Here is a 17,457-nt window from a genome sequence, read left to right as displayed (position 1 = left end):
AGATCACAGTGGACTCAGGAACCATTGGCTCAGTTGTGATCATGTGGCATCATGAACTACTCATATTGCAAGACATCGCTAGTTTATCAAGTTAAAATTTGTTAGAAATGTTTGCTCATCTTGCGGAACACTCACAATCCCAGGTTTGACTGTAACAATAATGATGATGATGTTGATAGTCATTAAACACTTGCTGTCTTCTGGCCACTGTACCAAATGCTTTAAATCCATTTACAATAACCCTGAGAAATAGTTGCTGTTACTATGTGATTTGCAGATTAAAAAGAATTGGTGTACAGAGAGGTCAGTGACTGGCCCATGGCACAGAGCTCGTAGTAGCCAGAACTTGAACACACTTTTCCTATTTTTTTCCACACCCCAAAGCCTGTACAATAGCTATTTATGAGCTATTCTTTCTCACTGTTCCGTGAAAGTTAGACCAGTGTCCTTTTATTTATTTATTTTTTTACTGGCTGGATACCAGCAACCAAACTTTCCATTACTAGAAATAAAGGTTTAGATAAATTTGATCCAGGACAGCTGATGGTCTGGATTAATAACAGTATGGGTCAGCATGGGTTAGGTCTTGATATAGTCACAAATAACCCTCAAATCTCAGTGGCTTAGCAGAAAACCATATTTATTGTCCATGCTACATGCTCACAGGAATTCTGCTCATTGTCTTCATTCACACTGCTAGAACCTCCATCCTGATACAGGGTTCTATGACCACGATGGCACCAGTCCCTCCTTAACTTCTTTGGACATTTCATTGGCTCAGGCAAGAACTTGGTCAACCCAAGTGGGAAGATACAAGTTGAATTCTCCAAATGGGTTGAGGAATTTCAATCCTACCACGTGTGTACCCAGAAAAGAGGAAAACCACAATATTTGGAACTAGCTCTAGTTAACCACTGAAGCAACTTAACAGTAGTTGATTGAAAGCCTCCTGATTTCTGGCCCTTTGCTCACTGACCATTTTTCAATTTGAGATTACCATAAATGGTCCTAAACCTCTGAATTGACTGGGCTACAATATATTTCCATTGTTTTGTTGTTGTTGTTGTTTTTCTGATGTCATTAATTGTTCTTTAGGGATCACACCTTGTCTGAACCAGCCTCTTTTCTATTCACTGCCTATCAGATTTCTCTTCTGAATCTACATCCTACAAATGTCAGAGGATACTGCTATCCACAAATCATCCCAGTATCTTTTTCATATAACTGGAGTTTACTCCAAAGATGATTTCGAATCATATACAGTTGACCCTTGAACAAGGCAAGGGTTAGGGATATCGACCCCTCACACTGGCAAAAAATCCACATATAACTTCTGACTCCTGCAAAAGTTAGCTACTAATAGCCTCCTGTTGACTGGAAGCCTTGCCAGTAACATGAACAGTCAATTGAGACATATTTTGTATGTTGTGTATATTATATACTATATTCTTATAATAAAGTAAGCTAGAAAAAAGAAAATGTTATTAAGAAAATCATAGGGAAGGGGCACCTGGGTGGCTCAGTTGGTTGAGTGTCCGACCTCAGCTCAGGTCATGATCTCACCGCTCATGGGTTTGAGCCCCACATCAGGCTCTGTGCTGACAGCTCAAACCTGGGGCCTGCTTCGGATTCTGTGACTCCATCTCTGTCTGCCCCTCCCCTGCTTGCACTCTGTCTCTCTCTCTCAAAAATAAGTGAACATTAAAAAAAATTAAAAAAAGAAAATCATAGGGAAGAGAAAATACATTTAAAGTACTGCACTTAAAAAAATCCACATATAAGCGAACTGCATAGTTCAAGTTCAAACCCGTGTTGTTCAAGGGTCAACTGTAATTGAATTCTTTTTTTGTTAATATCACAGCATTTCAATTTTGACTCTTAAAGTTTTTGCTCTTAGTGGGTTTCCAGTATAGTCAAAGCAGACTTTCTTTTTGTATTTGCAGTCAGCCAATTACAGGGGTATTTATGTCATGACAAAGCTTAAAAGATGAGTTGAAAAGCAGTTTGGACAAGGCTATGTGTTCATCAGGACACTGCAGTGAGGCATATACAGGATGCCTTTGTTAGACAGTATGACTTTTGGAAGATTGGCAAACTAAGGAGTAATATTTAAACTATTTTATTCTATTTTTGTTATGTTTTTCTTTTACATTTACTGTTTGCTTCTTTAAAAAAAAACACTTTATTGAGGTCTGATTGACATACAAAAGGCTGTATACATTTAATGTAAAAAGCCTGATGAGTTTGGAGACAAGTATACACTGGTAAAACCATCACCATAATCTATGCTATAAACATATCCATTACCTCCAAAAGTTTTCCCACTACCCTCTTTATTTAGTATTTTTTATGATATGAACGCTTAACATGAGATTTACCCTCTTAGCAAATTTTTAAGTATGCAACACAGTGTTGTTAACTATAGGCCCTAGGCTGTACAACAGATCTTCGGGACTTACTCATCTTGCAGATCTGAAACTTTATACTCTTTGACTAATAACTCCCTGTTTCCCCTCACCCCAGCCCCTGGCAACCACCATCTAACCTTTGCTTCTATGAGTTTCACTATTTTAGATTCCTTATTATAAGTGGTATCATATAGTATTTGTCCTTTTGTGTCTGGTTTATTTCACTTAGCATCCTATCTGCCAGGTTCATTCATGTGGCTACAAATGGCAGGATTTTCTTCTTTTTAAGGGCTGAATTATATTTCACTGTATGTATATATCACTGTTGTGAACTGAAGGTCTGTGTCCCCCACCCCCCAAAAATTCATACTTTGAAACCTTAACCCCTAATGTGGTGCTATTAGGGGGTGAAGCCTTTGGGAGCTAATCAGGTCATGATGGCTCTGAGTTGGGTCTGTGCCCTTATAAACGGGACCCCAAGAGAGTTATTTTGCTCTCTGTCTGACATGTGAGGATAGAAGTTGTTGGTTATCTGAGACCTGGAAGAGGGCCCTCACCAGAATCCAACCATGTTGGCATCCTGATCTCAGACTTCTGGCCTCCAGAAATGTGAGAAAGAAATTATTTTTTAAGCCCCCCCAGTTTATGGTACTTTGTCAGAGTATCCCCAGCTGATGACGACAATCACATTTTATTTATCCATTCATCTGATGATGGACATTTAGGTTGTTTCCATACCTTGCCTATTGAGAATAATGCTGCAGTGAACATGGGGGCACAGAGATCTCTTTGAGATCCTGATTTCAATCCCTTTGGGTATATACCTAGAGGTGGGATGGATGGATCATATGATAGTTCTATTTAATTTATTCAGGAGCTTCCATACTGTTCTCCATAGTGAACATAGTGGCTGTACCAACTTATGTTCCCACCAACAGTATACAATGATTCCCTTTTCTCCACATCCTTGAAACCACTTTCTGTCTTTTGTTTTTTTAATAATAGCCATCCTAACGGGTCTGAAGTGATATATCTCATTGTGGTTTTTTAAAAATGTTATTTATTGGGGCGCCTGGGTGGCTCAGTTGGCTAGGCATCCGACTTCGGTTCAGGTCACGATCTCACAGTTTGTGAGTTCGAGCCCCGCGTCAAGCTCTGTGCTGTCAGTTCAGAGCCTGGAGCTTGCTTCGGATTCTGTGTCTCTCTGTCTCTCTGCCCCTCCCCCACTCCTGCTCTGTCTCTCTGTCTCTCAAAAAATGAATAAATGTTAAAAAATATAAATAAAAATGTTTATTTATTTTTTAGAGAGAGGGCGGGGAGGGGCAGAGAGAAAGGGGAACAAAGGATCCAACGTGAGCTCCGTGCTGAGAGCAGACTGCCTGATACGGGGCTTGAACTCAAAAACCGCAAGATCACGACTGGAGCTGAAGTCAGAAGCTTAACCAACTGAGCCACCCAGGTGCCTGTTATTGTGATTTTGATCTGCGTTTCTCTGATGATTACTGACTGACATTGAGCACATTTTCATATACCTGTTGATCATGCGTACATATTCTTTGGAGAAATGTCTATTTAAGTCCTTTGCCCAGTTTTTAATTATTTGCTTTTTTTGCTATTAAGTTTCAAGGGTTCCTTATATATTTTGGGTATTAGCTCCTTATCAAATATAGAGGTTACAAATATTTTCTCCCATTCTGTAGGTTGAAAATGTCTTTTAATTTTGTTGATTGTTTCCTTTGTGTGCAGAAGCTTTTTAGTTTGATGCAGTCTCACTTGTTTATTTTTGGTTTTGTTGCCAGTGCTTTTGGTGTCCTATCCAAGAAGTCAGTGCTGAACACAAGGTCTTGGAAGCTTTTTCCCTATGTTTTCTTCTAGGAGATTTATAGACTCAGGCCTTACGTTTAAGTGTTTAAACCATTTTGACTTACCTCTGTGTAGGGTGTGAGATAAGGGTCTAATTTCACTGTTTTGCATATGGATATCCAGTTTTCCCAACACCATTGATTGAAGATGGTGTCCTTTCCCCATTGTGTACTCTTGGCACCCCGTGGAAGGTCAGTTGACTGTATATGCGTGGGTTTTTTTCTGGGCTCTCAATTCTGTTCCACTGGTTTCTGTGTCTGTTTTTATGCCAGTACCATATTGTTTTGATTACTGTAGCTTGTAATATATTATGAAATCCAAAAGTGTGATACCTCCAGCTTTGTTCTTGCTCAAAATTGTTTTGGCTATGTGGAGTCTTTTGTAGTTTCATACAAATTTTAAGATTGTTTTTTCTATTTCTGTAAAAAATGCCACTGGGATCTTGATAGGGATTACACTGAATCGGTAGATTGCTTTGGGTAGTATGGCCATTGAAACAATATTAATTCTTCCAGTCAATGAACACGAGATGTCTTTCCATTTATGGGTGTCTGTTTTAGCTTTTGTTATCAGTGTCTTATAGTTTTTAGCATACAAGCCTTTTACCTCCTTGGTGAAGTGCATTGCAAAGTGTTTTATTCTTTTTTGATTATAAAAGGAATACAAGTTCATTGCTGACATTTGGGAAAATATGGCAAAAGTGGTAACAAGGAAAGATCACTAATCATTGCTAAGGGTCCTATGAAAAGAAGAATCACTTTAGCATTTTAGAAAACAACTTTTAGCTCTTTTGCTATGCTGTGCAAACCATGCTCACACGCCTAAAAAATCAGCCCTCTTGATGCACTGTAGTAGTCACTTGTAATATTTCTTCAAGGCACTTACTGAAATCTGTAGATATATATTTATTTGCACATTTATATGTTGGCTAAAACTGCCACACGAGAATGTAAATGCCGGGAGGACAGGTCTGTGCCCTCGCTCACCATTGTGTCCCCAGAGCCTGCTAGACTTCCTGCCACATAATTGGTGCCTGATAAATATTTATTGAATAAATGGATTATATATATACACATATATGATTTCAAATCATATAATTGAATTTTCTTCAATTAAAACATCATAGCATTTCAATTTCCACTGTGTTTTCAAAGTTCTTGCTTTCAGAAGTTTCCCAGTGTATTCAAGACAGACTTTCTTATTACATTTGAAATAAGCGAAATGGTGGAGATGTTTATATATTGTGAACATATATGTTTAAATTGAGATTATATTTGGGGCGCCTGGGTGGCTCAGTTGGTTAAGTGTCTGATTTCAGCTCAGGCCATGATCTCACGGTTTGTGGGTCCCACCCCACGTCGGGCTCTGTGCTGACAGCTCAGAGCCTGGAGCCTGCTTCGGACTCTGTGTCTCTCTCTCTCTCTGTTTCTCCCCCCACTCACATTCTGTCTGTCTGTCTCTCTCTCTCAAAAATAAATCAAGCTTAAAAAAATGGAAAAAAATAAATTAAGATTATATTTTAGTACTATTTTGTACCCTGTTTTTTTTATTACTTTACCCTATATCGTATGTTACTTAACAATATGTTATATTTCATAAGTATTTTTCTTACAATCCCCACAGTTTTGTCAGATGATTTTTGATGGCTGCATGGTAGTTTTCCTTATAGATAAACAGGCCAAGGTTTCCTTACTGTGTCTTTGGTGTTGCCTATTTATACTGTTTTCAGCATCTTGCTCCTGTAAGTACCACTGTATGTCACGCATACTTTCTTGGAGGCAGTTCCGATATGTCCACTGAATGATTGGAAGTTCTAGGTCAAAGCGAATGAATTTCTTTTAAGGTTCTTGTTATGTCACCACAGTGCACTTCAGAGAAATTGCACGAATTTACATCGTCATCCACAATACATTACGGGAGTGCACTTAACTCTGCATGCTCACAAACCTCACATAATTCTCTTCACTTTTGTCAATTTTGTAGATAAAAATATTGTAGACAAAAATATTGTTTGGTTTGCATTTCTTTGTTTACTAGCAAAGGCATACATTCTTTCTCTCCTTTCCTTCCCTCTGTTCTTTCCTCCATCCTTCTCTCGCTTTCTCTCTCTGCTCTCCTCCCTCCCTCTCCCTCTCTCTTGCTCTCTGTCTCTCCCTGTCTTTCTTTTGTCATTTCTGTCTGTGTCTCTTGCCAATTTGTTTCTTCTGTTGGGGTCATTTTTCCTGTATATTTGTAAGAGCTCTTAACCTATTAAGGGTATTGACCCTGTCACATATATTAAATCTCCTAAATCTGGCATTTCTCTTTTGTTTTTCCTTATGCTCATGTTGAAATAAAGAAATTTAAAACTTTTGTGTAGGCAAAACTAGGAGTCTTTTTCTTTACAGCTTTTACCTACTTATGCTTAAAGAACTATTCCTTCCCCTGAGATTAAGCATTCACCTAAATAGTGCCCAGCTTATTTTACCCCAGTGGTTAAGCATTTCACATTTAACTATTTAATTCACAGTTATGAGCTATTTATAATGGTGTGGAGGAAGAAAAATAATTTTCCCTCTGCCCTTCTAGGTTCTTGGCTGAGAGCCCCCTGTAATAAAAGACAGATTCACAGGAGAAAATAAACAATTTTAATTACATGCATGCACATATGGGAGTCCCACAAAGATATGCGACTCAAAAGGTGGCCAGACTATTGAGGTAAATATACCATCCTGAGTTACGGAAAGGGATAGGGGCCTAGGGTTTCCAAAGTGTGGGGCAGAGACAACTCAAAGGAAGGTGAGAAGTGAAAATGTTTCCTAAAGAAAATTTGCCCTGCCATGCAGACAAGTCTCTAAGATGAAAAAGGGATCTCTGGTAATAGCTCCCTTCTTGGTACAGGCCGCCTTTCTAATGTAAATTTCCTTTACAAAAGGGTCCCTTCTACTGTTTTCAGAGCTCCTCCTGTGTCTGCAGTTTCTCAAAATAATTAGCTCAAAATAATCCTTATGCCAAAGTGGCGTATTTGGGGGTGGCATATTCTGCTCGCTTAAGAACGTATCGTACAAGATACTGATTCGTTTCTTTCCTCATTTTTAACCAATTCTACCAACTCTGTCCAAGCTCATCACTCACTTGGACTTCATATCCTTCTTACTAAAGTGGAAGTTTCTTCCTAGCATTCTAGAGGTTTTATTGTGAATGGGATATTCTTTTAACATTGTATGTTCTAACTTGTTATTGCTGGCATACAGAATTACTATAAGTCCTGTACATTTATTTGTAACCACCTAACTGAATTATCCTTGTAGTTCTTCGAGTTCATTCACTTGCATTCCTAAGTAGAAGTAGAATGTGATATATCTCCATTTAATATAGTGTGAGCATTTCCTCATTGGCACCCTATTACTTTAAGAAAACCCTAAGGTTAATGTTTGCAGAAAATTCTGCTGTATGAGATACACTAGAGTTAAAACATTTTTTGGTTCTTTAAGTTTATTTCTTAATTTAACTCTTGATTTTGAAATGATTCCAGATTTGCAAAAATTTGCAAAATAGCACAAAGAATTCTCATGTACCTTTCGTCCAGCTTCCTTAAATGTTAACATCTTACATAATCACAGTACAAGTATGAAAGCCAGAGAAATAACATGATGCAATATTATAAACCAATCTGTAGACCTTATGCAGAATTTATCAATTGTTCCACTAATACCTTTTTTTTTTTTTTTTTTTTTTTTTGGCTCCAGGATCAAATCAAATGTCTCCTTTGTCTTTTATGATTTGGGACAGTACCTTAGTCTTTATTGTTACTGATTCTGAAACTTTTGAACAGAACTGGCCAATTATTTTGTAGAATGTTGCTCCATTTTGTTGTCTGAGGTTTCCTCGGTTAAATGCAGATTTTGCATTTTTGGCGAGGATACCACAGAAGTGATGCTGTGCCCTTCTTAGGGTCTCCTGTCAAGAGGTGCCTCATGTTGATATGTCCTGATACCAGTGATGTTAATTTTGATCGTTGTTTTCCAGGTTTCTTCACTGTGGAGTTACAATTTTTCCCTCAGTAATTATAAATATCTTGTGGTAATATGTTTTCAGACTATGTAAATATCCTGTTTCTCGTTATAATTTTATCCACTAATTTTAGTATCTGCTGATGATTTTTCTTGAAACAATTATTACCATGGTGTTTGCTAAATAATTTTCTGGGTCCATCATTCCTGCTATATTTATGAATTGAAAGAGCTCTCCTTTCTCTCTCATTTATTTATTCAATCATGTATTTATCTCTCAGTGTGGCCTCAGTGTGGATATTTATTTTATACCTTGCTCTTTTTCAGGTTCATCTTGTACATTTGCTGTGCCTGCACATTTCTCCAAGGAGAATGGTATTTAGAAGTCAACATCTGGGCACTAGGTATGCTCATTGCTACTGGGGCCATTGACTCTAGGTCCTCTCAGTGCACAGAGCTGGGAAATATATGTATGTATACACAGATACACACACATATGCATTCAGATGCATATTGTATGGCCCGCTAAGGCAATGTCTTTATAATCACATTGTACTAAGAATAGTTATTGGGGGGTGCCTGGCTGGCTCAGTTGGTGGAGTGTGCAACTGTTGATATTGGGGTCATGAGTTTGAGCCCCATATTGGGTATTAGAGATTACTTAAAAACTAAAATCTTAAAAATAATAATACTTATTAGGAACTCATGGATGTGGATTTTATTTTTTAAAAACGTTTATTGATTTATTTTGAGAGAGAGAGAGAGAGAGAGAGAGACTAAGCAAGGGAGGAAAGAGAGGGAGAAAATCCCAAGCAGGCCCCTCACTGTCAGTGCAGAGCCCAACGTAGGGCTTGATCCCATGAACTGCAAGATCATGACCTGAGCCAAAATCAAGAGTCCCATGCTCAACCGACTGAGCCACCCAGGCGACCCTGTATGTGAATTTTAAAAGATGACTTCCTGGGACACCTGGGTGGCTCAGTTGGTTAAGTGTCTGACTTCAACTCAAGTCATGATCTCACGGTTTGTGAGTTTGAGCCCCACATCGGGCTCCGTGCTGACAGGTCAGAGCCTGGAGACTGCTTCAAGTTCTGTGTCTCCCTCTCTCTCTGCCCCTCCCCTGCTCATTCTTTCTCTCTCTGTCTCTCTCTCTCTCTCAAAAATAAACATTAAAAAATTTAAAAGATAACTTCCTGACACCTATCAAGATGGTCATATAGCTTTGATTGTGATGTGATGAATACTATTCACATGTTTTTCTAATTATCAAACACCTATGTACACCTAAAGGAAAACCTGCCAAGTCACAGTAAACTAGTCTTTTAGTGTGTATTATTCTTCAGGAATTGCTTTGCTAATACTTTATTTAGAATTTATGCTTCTATATTCACAATTAGGTTTTTAGTTCTCGGTTTTGGTGCTTCATCAGGTTTGGATATCCGAGTTAAGGTCGCTGTATTAGTTTCCTGTGGCTACTGTAGCAACGTTATGTATTCTCTGGTGGTTCTGAAGGCCAGAAGTCTGAAAGGAAGTTGTCGGTGTGGTGGGTTCCTTCTGGTAGCTCTGAGGGAGCACCTGTTCCCCGCCTCTCTCGTGCCTTCTCGTGCTTGTCGGTAATCCTCAGTGGTTCTTGACTTGTAACTGCATCACTCCAAGCTCTGCCTCTGTCTTCACATGGCCTTCTCCTGTGTGTCTCCCCATGTCCTCTCCTCTTCTCATAAGGATGCCAGTCACTGGATTTAGGACTCGCCCTAAATCCGGAATGATTCCATCTTGAGATCCTTAACTAATTACAATTGCGAAGATTCTCCTTCCAAATAAGATCACAGTCTGAGGTTCCAGGTGGAAATGAATGGGCGGGGGCACTAGCTAACCCACTATCGTGGCTCAAACTAAGTGGATCAAACTTTTACTTTATTTTATTTTATTTTTTTACAATTTGGAACGAGTGTGAGGTCTTTACATACTACGTTTCTGCCTTTAATTCACTGACAACTAGGTACCATATTCTCGTTTTTGGTATTCCTGTATTGTTTAGGCTATTGAGCACCTCAACCATCTTTATAGTTTTTCCCTTGGCTAATTGTGTTTTCTCATATATAAATCTATAAATCACATGTAATCATATGATTCAAAAGTGTTTATATGTTAATCTATGCAGCAGGGTATGTTTGTGATATAGATAGATACGGTTATAAATATTGGCATCTGGTGATAAGCTGACATCTGGTGTGTAGTACTAACTTTTTATTAATTGATTTATGTTCACAATTGCTTTATGCAGACTACATAAATACTGCTCTCATTTTTATTTAAAAAATTAACCTTACATTTGTGATGGCTTTAATAGGGATTAAAGTGCTATACTCAGCTCTCATCATATTAAAGAGCTGCTATTTTCACTGTATACCATGGAAAAGCACCTCAGCTTTCACTCCTGATACCATCCCCAGAGGGGCCATTCGAGCTTGTAAGGATGAGGTGAATTTCAACAGGCACAGACATCTTCCGCCAGACCTAGGAAATAACCTGAAGAATGCCAAGAAGATCAAAAAGCGGGAGTTTGGCAAAGCTCTGCAAGGAGCATGTGGGGCAGAAGGGGGAAATGGGAGGGATAGTCAGTGGACCAAGGCCAACTTGGAGGGTGGCCATTCTGTGAAGAGTTTGCAGAAGGGGAGTGTAAGCCCCTACCTTCTCTTGCACAGACCACTTGAATGTTCTAAATCTTTTCTGCCTTTGGTGTGGTCTATATCCAGCCTTGTTAGCAATGCTGGTGACGCTTCCCCCGCCCCAGAGGATTATGTCCAAGTTTATGGCCTTGAGCGCAGGAGACTAGAGGAGAGAACAAGGAAATACAGGAGACAAACCCACGACTCCTAGAGCCAGGGAGGGTATTTAATTCAACATACCTGAAATCCTCCTGAACACAAGAGGACCAGTCAAGGTTGAGAAACTGAGTCACATACTTTCTTGGAACATTCCTGCTCCACTTTTTAAAATAAATACATGGCAGGTGCTCAATTTATGTTTGATGAGTAAATACTTCTTGACGTCCGCCACAGTACCCAGCACAAAGCTGCACACAGTAGTAACTGGCTACCATTTTCTTCAGCAACCCACTGGTTGCTTACCTGAGTTATCTCACATAATGCTCACAATAAAAGCAGGTGACACCAACCTCAGAAGCTACTGTGTGGCTAAAGTGATATAATCCATGTAAACCACTTACCATAGTGAGTAGCTATGATAAGACAGATTTTATAGAGGAGGAAGTAGAGGCCCGGAAAGGTTAACAAACAACTTGCCCCAAGTCATACAGTTAGGAAATAATAGCGCTGGGATTCCAGCCTGACTTTATCAGGCTCAAAGCCCATGCTTTCCCCAGTGTCCTACGCTAGAGGGAGATGGGTTAGCCAGTATGGAATAAAGAGACTCTTTAAAGGCTGTCTACCCCGGGAGTACATTAAGCCGCTTATTTGGCTGCACTATTTTGCTAATTAATTTGGTACTTGCTTAAAACCAATAAAAATGATTATGGTGAAGTTTTAAAGTTTCCAGAGGAGAGATTGTTTACATCTGGCACACTGGAGCAAGCAAGGGAGAGGAAAAGAGCTAGAGGAGAAAGGAGGCAGAGACCTTCACTGTAGTGCCACGTGCCTGTTTTTCAAATTAGACATTCCAAAGTCTTCCATCGGAGCAGTTTGCTGTGTCCATCTAGGCAGTTTTCCACTGTGTGGAAAAGACACAAAAGCTTTTGTTCATCATGAAAGAATTTTCTCGTTCCCACCTACAGTAATTGCCAAGAATGAAATCTGTTACAGTCATTCCAAAGAAGAATGATTGTCTTTCTTTGCGTTAATGCCACGTAGTAGATTCAGGGCCAACTTGAGACGTTGCAAAGGCAGCAGCTTCCTGTGGGGGTCAGCGGCGCTGTGGTTTAAGAGCTTCCTTTTAGATCAGTTCTCTCTGGGGAGGGTCCAGGGTGTTTTAGCCACCATAAAGAACTGTGTGCTTTTGAACAGGGCCATACACCTTCCTTGCTTTTCAGATTTGAAGTCTGAAGCCCAGATAGAAGGGATTTGCTCTGTGTTGGTCACACAGCCAGTTAGTGGTAGACGCGGGACTTGAACCCAGATCTCTTCACTTCTGTGGGAAAACTGAATGCAATCCGACCTCACTGAGGAATGTTGAAGGATGTTAGGGGGAGCCGGAGGAGGAACCAGTAAAGAACTGTGAAGAACAGGAGCACCTGGGTGGTTCAGTCAGTTGAGCATCCGACTTCGGCTCAGGTCACGATCTCACGGTTCGTGGGTTCGAGCCCCGTGTCGGGCTCTGTGCTGACAGCTCGGAGCCTGGAGCCTGCTTTGGATTCTGTGTCTTCCTCTCTCTCTGTTCCTCCCCCACTTGTGCTCTGTTGCTCTCTCTCTCAAACATAAATAAACATTAAAATTTTTTTACAAAGAACTGTGAAGAACAAAATGTCAACTAAGCCTGATAATTATGAAAGAGTATGTCAGAGGCAGTGCTGTCCAGGTAACTACTAATGTACATTGAATATCTGCTGCTTCCTCAAAGTGGGATGATGTAAAACAACTGTAGCTTTCATTTCATATAAATAGAGCTGAAGATCCACTACGGCTTTGGAGCCACTTGCCCACTGCCAAGTGTGTGCGTGCAGGGTATTTGCTCTGCTCAACAGCACAATCAGCTCGTTCTATACTTAGGGTTCTGTAGGCTCCTTTGGGTCTCAACTTTTGTTTTCCCTTTTCCTCCAACACGTCCAGGCTAGCTCATTGCACTGTGGATGGCCTTCTCACTAATTGCCTGTTTTCTGTTAAGGAGCCAAGAGATTTTTCAGGTAATGAGGCAGGGGTCCTTTTGAAACAAAACATAACCAAACACATCTTGCCCCAGTTTCCCAGCCTCTAGTGTCCCCTTGGTCATGTCATCTGTGAATTGGGGATAATATTACTGTTTTTTTGGGGGGGGGTGCCTACCATCCCTTGATGGATACTGGGGAGTCCTCACTCACTCAAGAATTTCTGGATGTTGGGACAAGTGACACATAGGCACCAACGTGTGTTGTGATAGGCTGAAAAAAATGTCTCCTCGAGACTTTGGGACCTAATCCCTGGAAACTGTGTTGCCTTATTGGAAGAAAAGGTCTTTGGAGATGTGATGAAGTGAAGGATCTTGAGGTGAGGACATTATCCTGGATTATCTGGGTGGGCTCTAAACACAGTCACATGTATCCTTATAAGAGGGAGACAAAGGTGGTGCACACAGAGGAAGAAGGTGATGTGAGATACAAAGACGGAGCAGACAGAAACGTGAAGGCTCTGGTTTTGAGGATTGGAGCGATGGGGCCAGCAGCCAAAGAATGCCGGCAACCACTAGAGACTGAAAGAGGCTAAGAACAGCTTCCTCCCCAGAGGCTTCAGAGGCAGTGTGGCCCTGCTGACACCTTAATTTCAGACAAGTGACACCGATTCCAGACTCCGAAACTGTGAGAGCATAAATTTCTATTGTTTACGCCCCTGGATTCCTGGCAGTTTGTTACAGCAGCCGTAGGAAACTAAAACAGTTGGTTACTCACAAAGGAACCTGCAGCAGGAGTCCCAAGGAGAAGGGCTCAGGTTCCCGTTAGGGGGGAATGGCAGCTTCGGGTGCTTGTTGTCATGGGGAGTAGAGCTGGGGTGGGACTTTGTGCGTGGATGCAGGGCCTTTCACGGTTTGAAATCTCTGCTGGGGGACAAAGCACCTGACTCACTCAGATATGGGGCAAAAGGGAAGGGAGGGATGGGGCTTGAAAGCTCTCAGCTGCCAAAAATCAAAATGTAGTTGGATGCTTCATTTCCCACAACCAAACAATTGTGTGTCAAGTTAAAACAGTAAAGTTTTGAGAACAGGGCTTGGAGAGCAGGGCTCAGCACAAATTGATTGCTAATAAATATTAACCATTATCATGTTTACCATTTGAAATTTTTTTAATGTTTATTTATTTTTGAGAGAGAGAGAGAGAGAGAGCGAGCGAGAGAGAGCGCATGAGCTGGAGAGAGGCAGAGAGAGGGAGACACAGAATCTGAAGCAGGTTCCAGGCTCTGAGCTGTCAGCACAGAGCCCCATGCGGGGCTCAAACTGACGAACTGTGAGATGGTGACCTGAGCAGAAGTCGGACGCTCAACCGACTGAGCCGCCCAGGTGCCTCTCATGTTTACCATTTAAAAAAATCCCTTCTTTTTTTCCATTTCCCAAGCCGGAATTGGAGTACTCACGAGTCCGGTTCTGAAACTCTGCGTGCCTGCGCTACACTTCCTCTCCAGGGTGGTCTCATCAATCCCTGTGCCTTTCAGCGTTACCCAAATTGACCTCTGCCTCGGACCTGTCCCCACGCTCCACACTGCAAGATCCAATTCCCTGCTGACTGTCTCTCCACGGACCTCTGACAGGCATTTCAGTGTCCACAGGTCTCCTAAACCGACCCCATGGTCTTTCCCTGCAAAGCCCCTGCCCTCAGGTCTCCACACCTGATGCAATCACGCTGCCATCCTTCCTGTGTTCCAGTCAGGAACCCAGAAGTTACCCATGGTGCCCTACAACTACTCCAATCATCAAGAATTCAGCCCCTTCAAGTGCACCGGGCCTGGAAACTCCATCCAGAGCCCCCAGGGAGACCTCCACACCAACTCTGAATCTCTAGTTCAGTGGTCTTGGCTGTCTTTTAGAATCACCTAAATTCTAGAGTCACCTAAATTATTCGTCCATGCCCCAGACAAAGGTGGTCAGAGTCTCTAAGGTGGGGCTCAGCCATCAGAAAATTTTAAATCTTAGGTGATTCCAAAATGCAGCCAAGGAGGAGGACCGCTGTGTTGGACTCGAGGTGAGAAGCTTTGTCTTTTCCTTCTTTCTTTCTTTCTTTTTGTAACTTAGAAAGTGGTTTATTTTATTTTTATTTTTTAAAATTGTGGTTAAAAAACAGAAAACATCAAATGTGCCATCAATCATTTTTTAGTGTATAGTTCAGTAGTATGAACAATATCATATTGTTGTTTAACAGATTTCTAGAATGTTTTCATATTGCAAAATTGAAACTCTATACCCATCGAACTGCAATTCCCAATTCTACCCTCCCCACATCCTCTGACAACCACCATTCTACTTTCTGTCTCTGATTTTGACTACTCTAAGTAGAAAATCACACAGTAGAAGTAGAATCACACAGTATTTATCTTTTTGTGACTGGCTTATTTCACTTAGCATAATGTCCTCAGGGTTTCATGTTGTAGCGTGGTTCAGAATTTCTTCCTTTTTGAAAAAATCGTTTTATGTTTATTTTTGAGAGAGACAGAGCACGAGTGGGGGAGTCGCAGAAAGAGAGGGAGACACAGAATCTGAAGCAGGCTCCAGGCTCTGTGCTGACAACTCAGCCCAACGTGGGGCTCGAACTCACAGACCGCGAGATCATGACCTGAGCCAAAGTCGGACGCTCAACCGACTGAGCCACCCAGGCGCCCCTGGACGTATTTTCAACAGTCATACTATGGCCAGTGGCTATTGAGGAGTCTAATCCAGCATATTGATGAGTCAGATGCGAGTTGCAGATAATTCTCTATCGCTTCCATTCCTGAGTTGTTGTATCCACTTACATCTCATTAGAAGTCACAGTCAAATTAGCTTTTGCAAGAAAATAGTCTTGTGAATATGAACAACTGGCAGTTTTAATACTTAAGCAGGGCATGTAAGCATTACACTTCAAAGAAGTTTTTATTAATGCATATTTTCTTTTCTCTTGCATCTCACGAAAATAGAATAAAGAAATAAATGTTCCTCATGCACCTCCTTGTTATCATGCACTAAGCCATATTCGAGGGGTGCCTGGGTGGCTCAGTCGGTTAAGCGCCCGACTTTGGCTCAGGTCATGATCTCACAGTTTGTGAGTTCGAACCTCCAGGCTGGCTCTGTACTGAACAGCTCGCGAAGCCTGGAGCCTGCTTCGGATTCTGTGTCTCCCTCTCTGTCTGCCCCTCCCCTGCTTGCACTCTCTCTCTCTCTCTGTCTCTCAAAAATAAATAAATAAACGTTTAAGAATTTCCTTCCTTTGTAATGCCGACTAATATTCCATTGTAGGTAAACTGACTGCCAACCAGTTGTTCAAAGTAGTTGTAACACTTTACACTCCTCCAGCGGAATATGAGAGTTACAGTTGCCACGGAGATATTCTCAAGGAGGTTAAGGTCAGTGAGTTCTCTGCAGTAAGTATAAAATGTTCTGTTTAGATCTATTTATTTTTTGTAAGTTTGTTTTCAGTTTCTTTATTTATTTTGAGAGAGAGAATCCCAAGCTCAGAGCTCAAGCCCATGAATGGTGAGCTCGCGACCTGACCTGAAACCAAGAGTTGGATGCTTAACCGACTGAGCCACCCAGGTGCCCCTGTTCTGTTACATCTAATGAGTGAGTATATTCTGGATGATCTTGGGGACCCCACATAAGTGAACTGTGATACATGCCTTCCTTGTCTGTTTCAGCACTGCTTTTATTGATTGTGATGAACAGAGATGGCAGCATTTCTTAAACTTCAGACCAGGGGGCATATTCTCAAGAGTCCACAAATATATTCTTGGGGTCTTCATATTTTTACGTCTGAAAAATCACCATTTAATTTAACCCTTACAATCACTGTATAAGGTAGATCGTACTGTTAAGCATGTTTCACAGAAGAGGAAACTGACAGCCAGAAAGGGGGAAATGATTCACCTAAGGCCACACAGCTTGTAGGTGGTAGAGTCAAGACTCAGAACCAGGTCTGATTGCAAAGTACTTTTTGATTATAAAGCACTAACTAGTAAACTACCTTTATGAGGATGGTTCTTGTTCCTTGTTTTTTTTTTAACAGCTTTATTGAGATATGATTCACCTACCATACAATCCACCTGTTTATAACGTACCATTCGTTGTCTTAATACATGCACAGAGTTCTGCAGTCTTCATCTAAATCAATTTTAGAATATTTTCATGATGACCAAAAGAAGCTCTGCACGCCATAATCATCACCTTCCAATCTCCCTATTCCCTGACTAGCCTTATGCCACCACTAGTGCCTTTTCTGTTTATAGCTTTGATTATTGTAGACATTTCATGTAAATGGAATCATAATATGTAGTCCTTTGCAACTGGTTTCTTTCACTTAGCATGAT

The 17,457-nt window shown here is 40.9% G+C and overlaps 1 protein-coding gene across 1 annotated transcript in view; it reads left to right on the top strand.

Moving 5' to 3' along the window:
* Nucleotides 1-8,667, top strand: part of IDS (iduronate 2-sulfatase) — a 54,082-nt gene extending 45,415 nt beyond the window's left edge. Inside the window, exon 10 of the mRNA XM_047843417.1 lies at nucleotides 8,591-8,667. Coding sequence (XP_047699373.1) covers nucleotides 8,591-8,646 — 56 coding nt within the window. The 3' untranslated portion in view covers nucleotides 8,647-8,667. The remainder of the gene's footprint in view (nucleotides 1-8,590) is intronic.
* The last annotated feature ends 8,790 nt before the right edge of the window (nucleotides 8,668-17,457 follow it).

This window comes from Prionailurus viverrinus, chromosome X (genome assembly GCF_022837055.1).
Source record: "Prionailurus viverrinus isolate Anna chromosome X, UM_Priviv_1.0, whole genome shotgun sequence".
In the NCBI taxonomy this organism is placed as follows: domain Eukaryota; kingdom Metazoa; phylum Chordata; class Mammalia; order Carnivora; family Felidae; genus Prionailurus; species Prionailurus viverrinus.
This window is presented reverse-complemented; position numbering and strand designations above follow the sequence as displayed.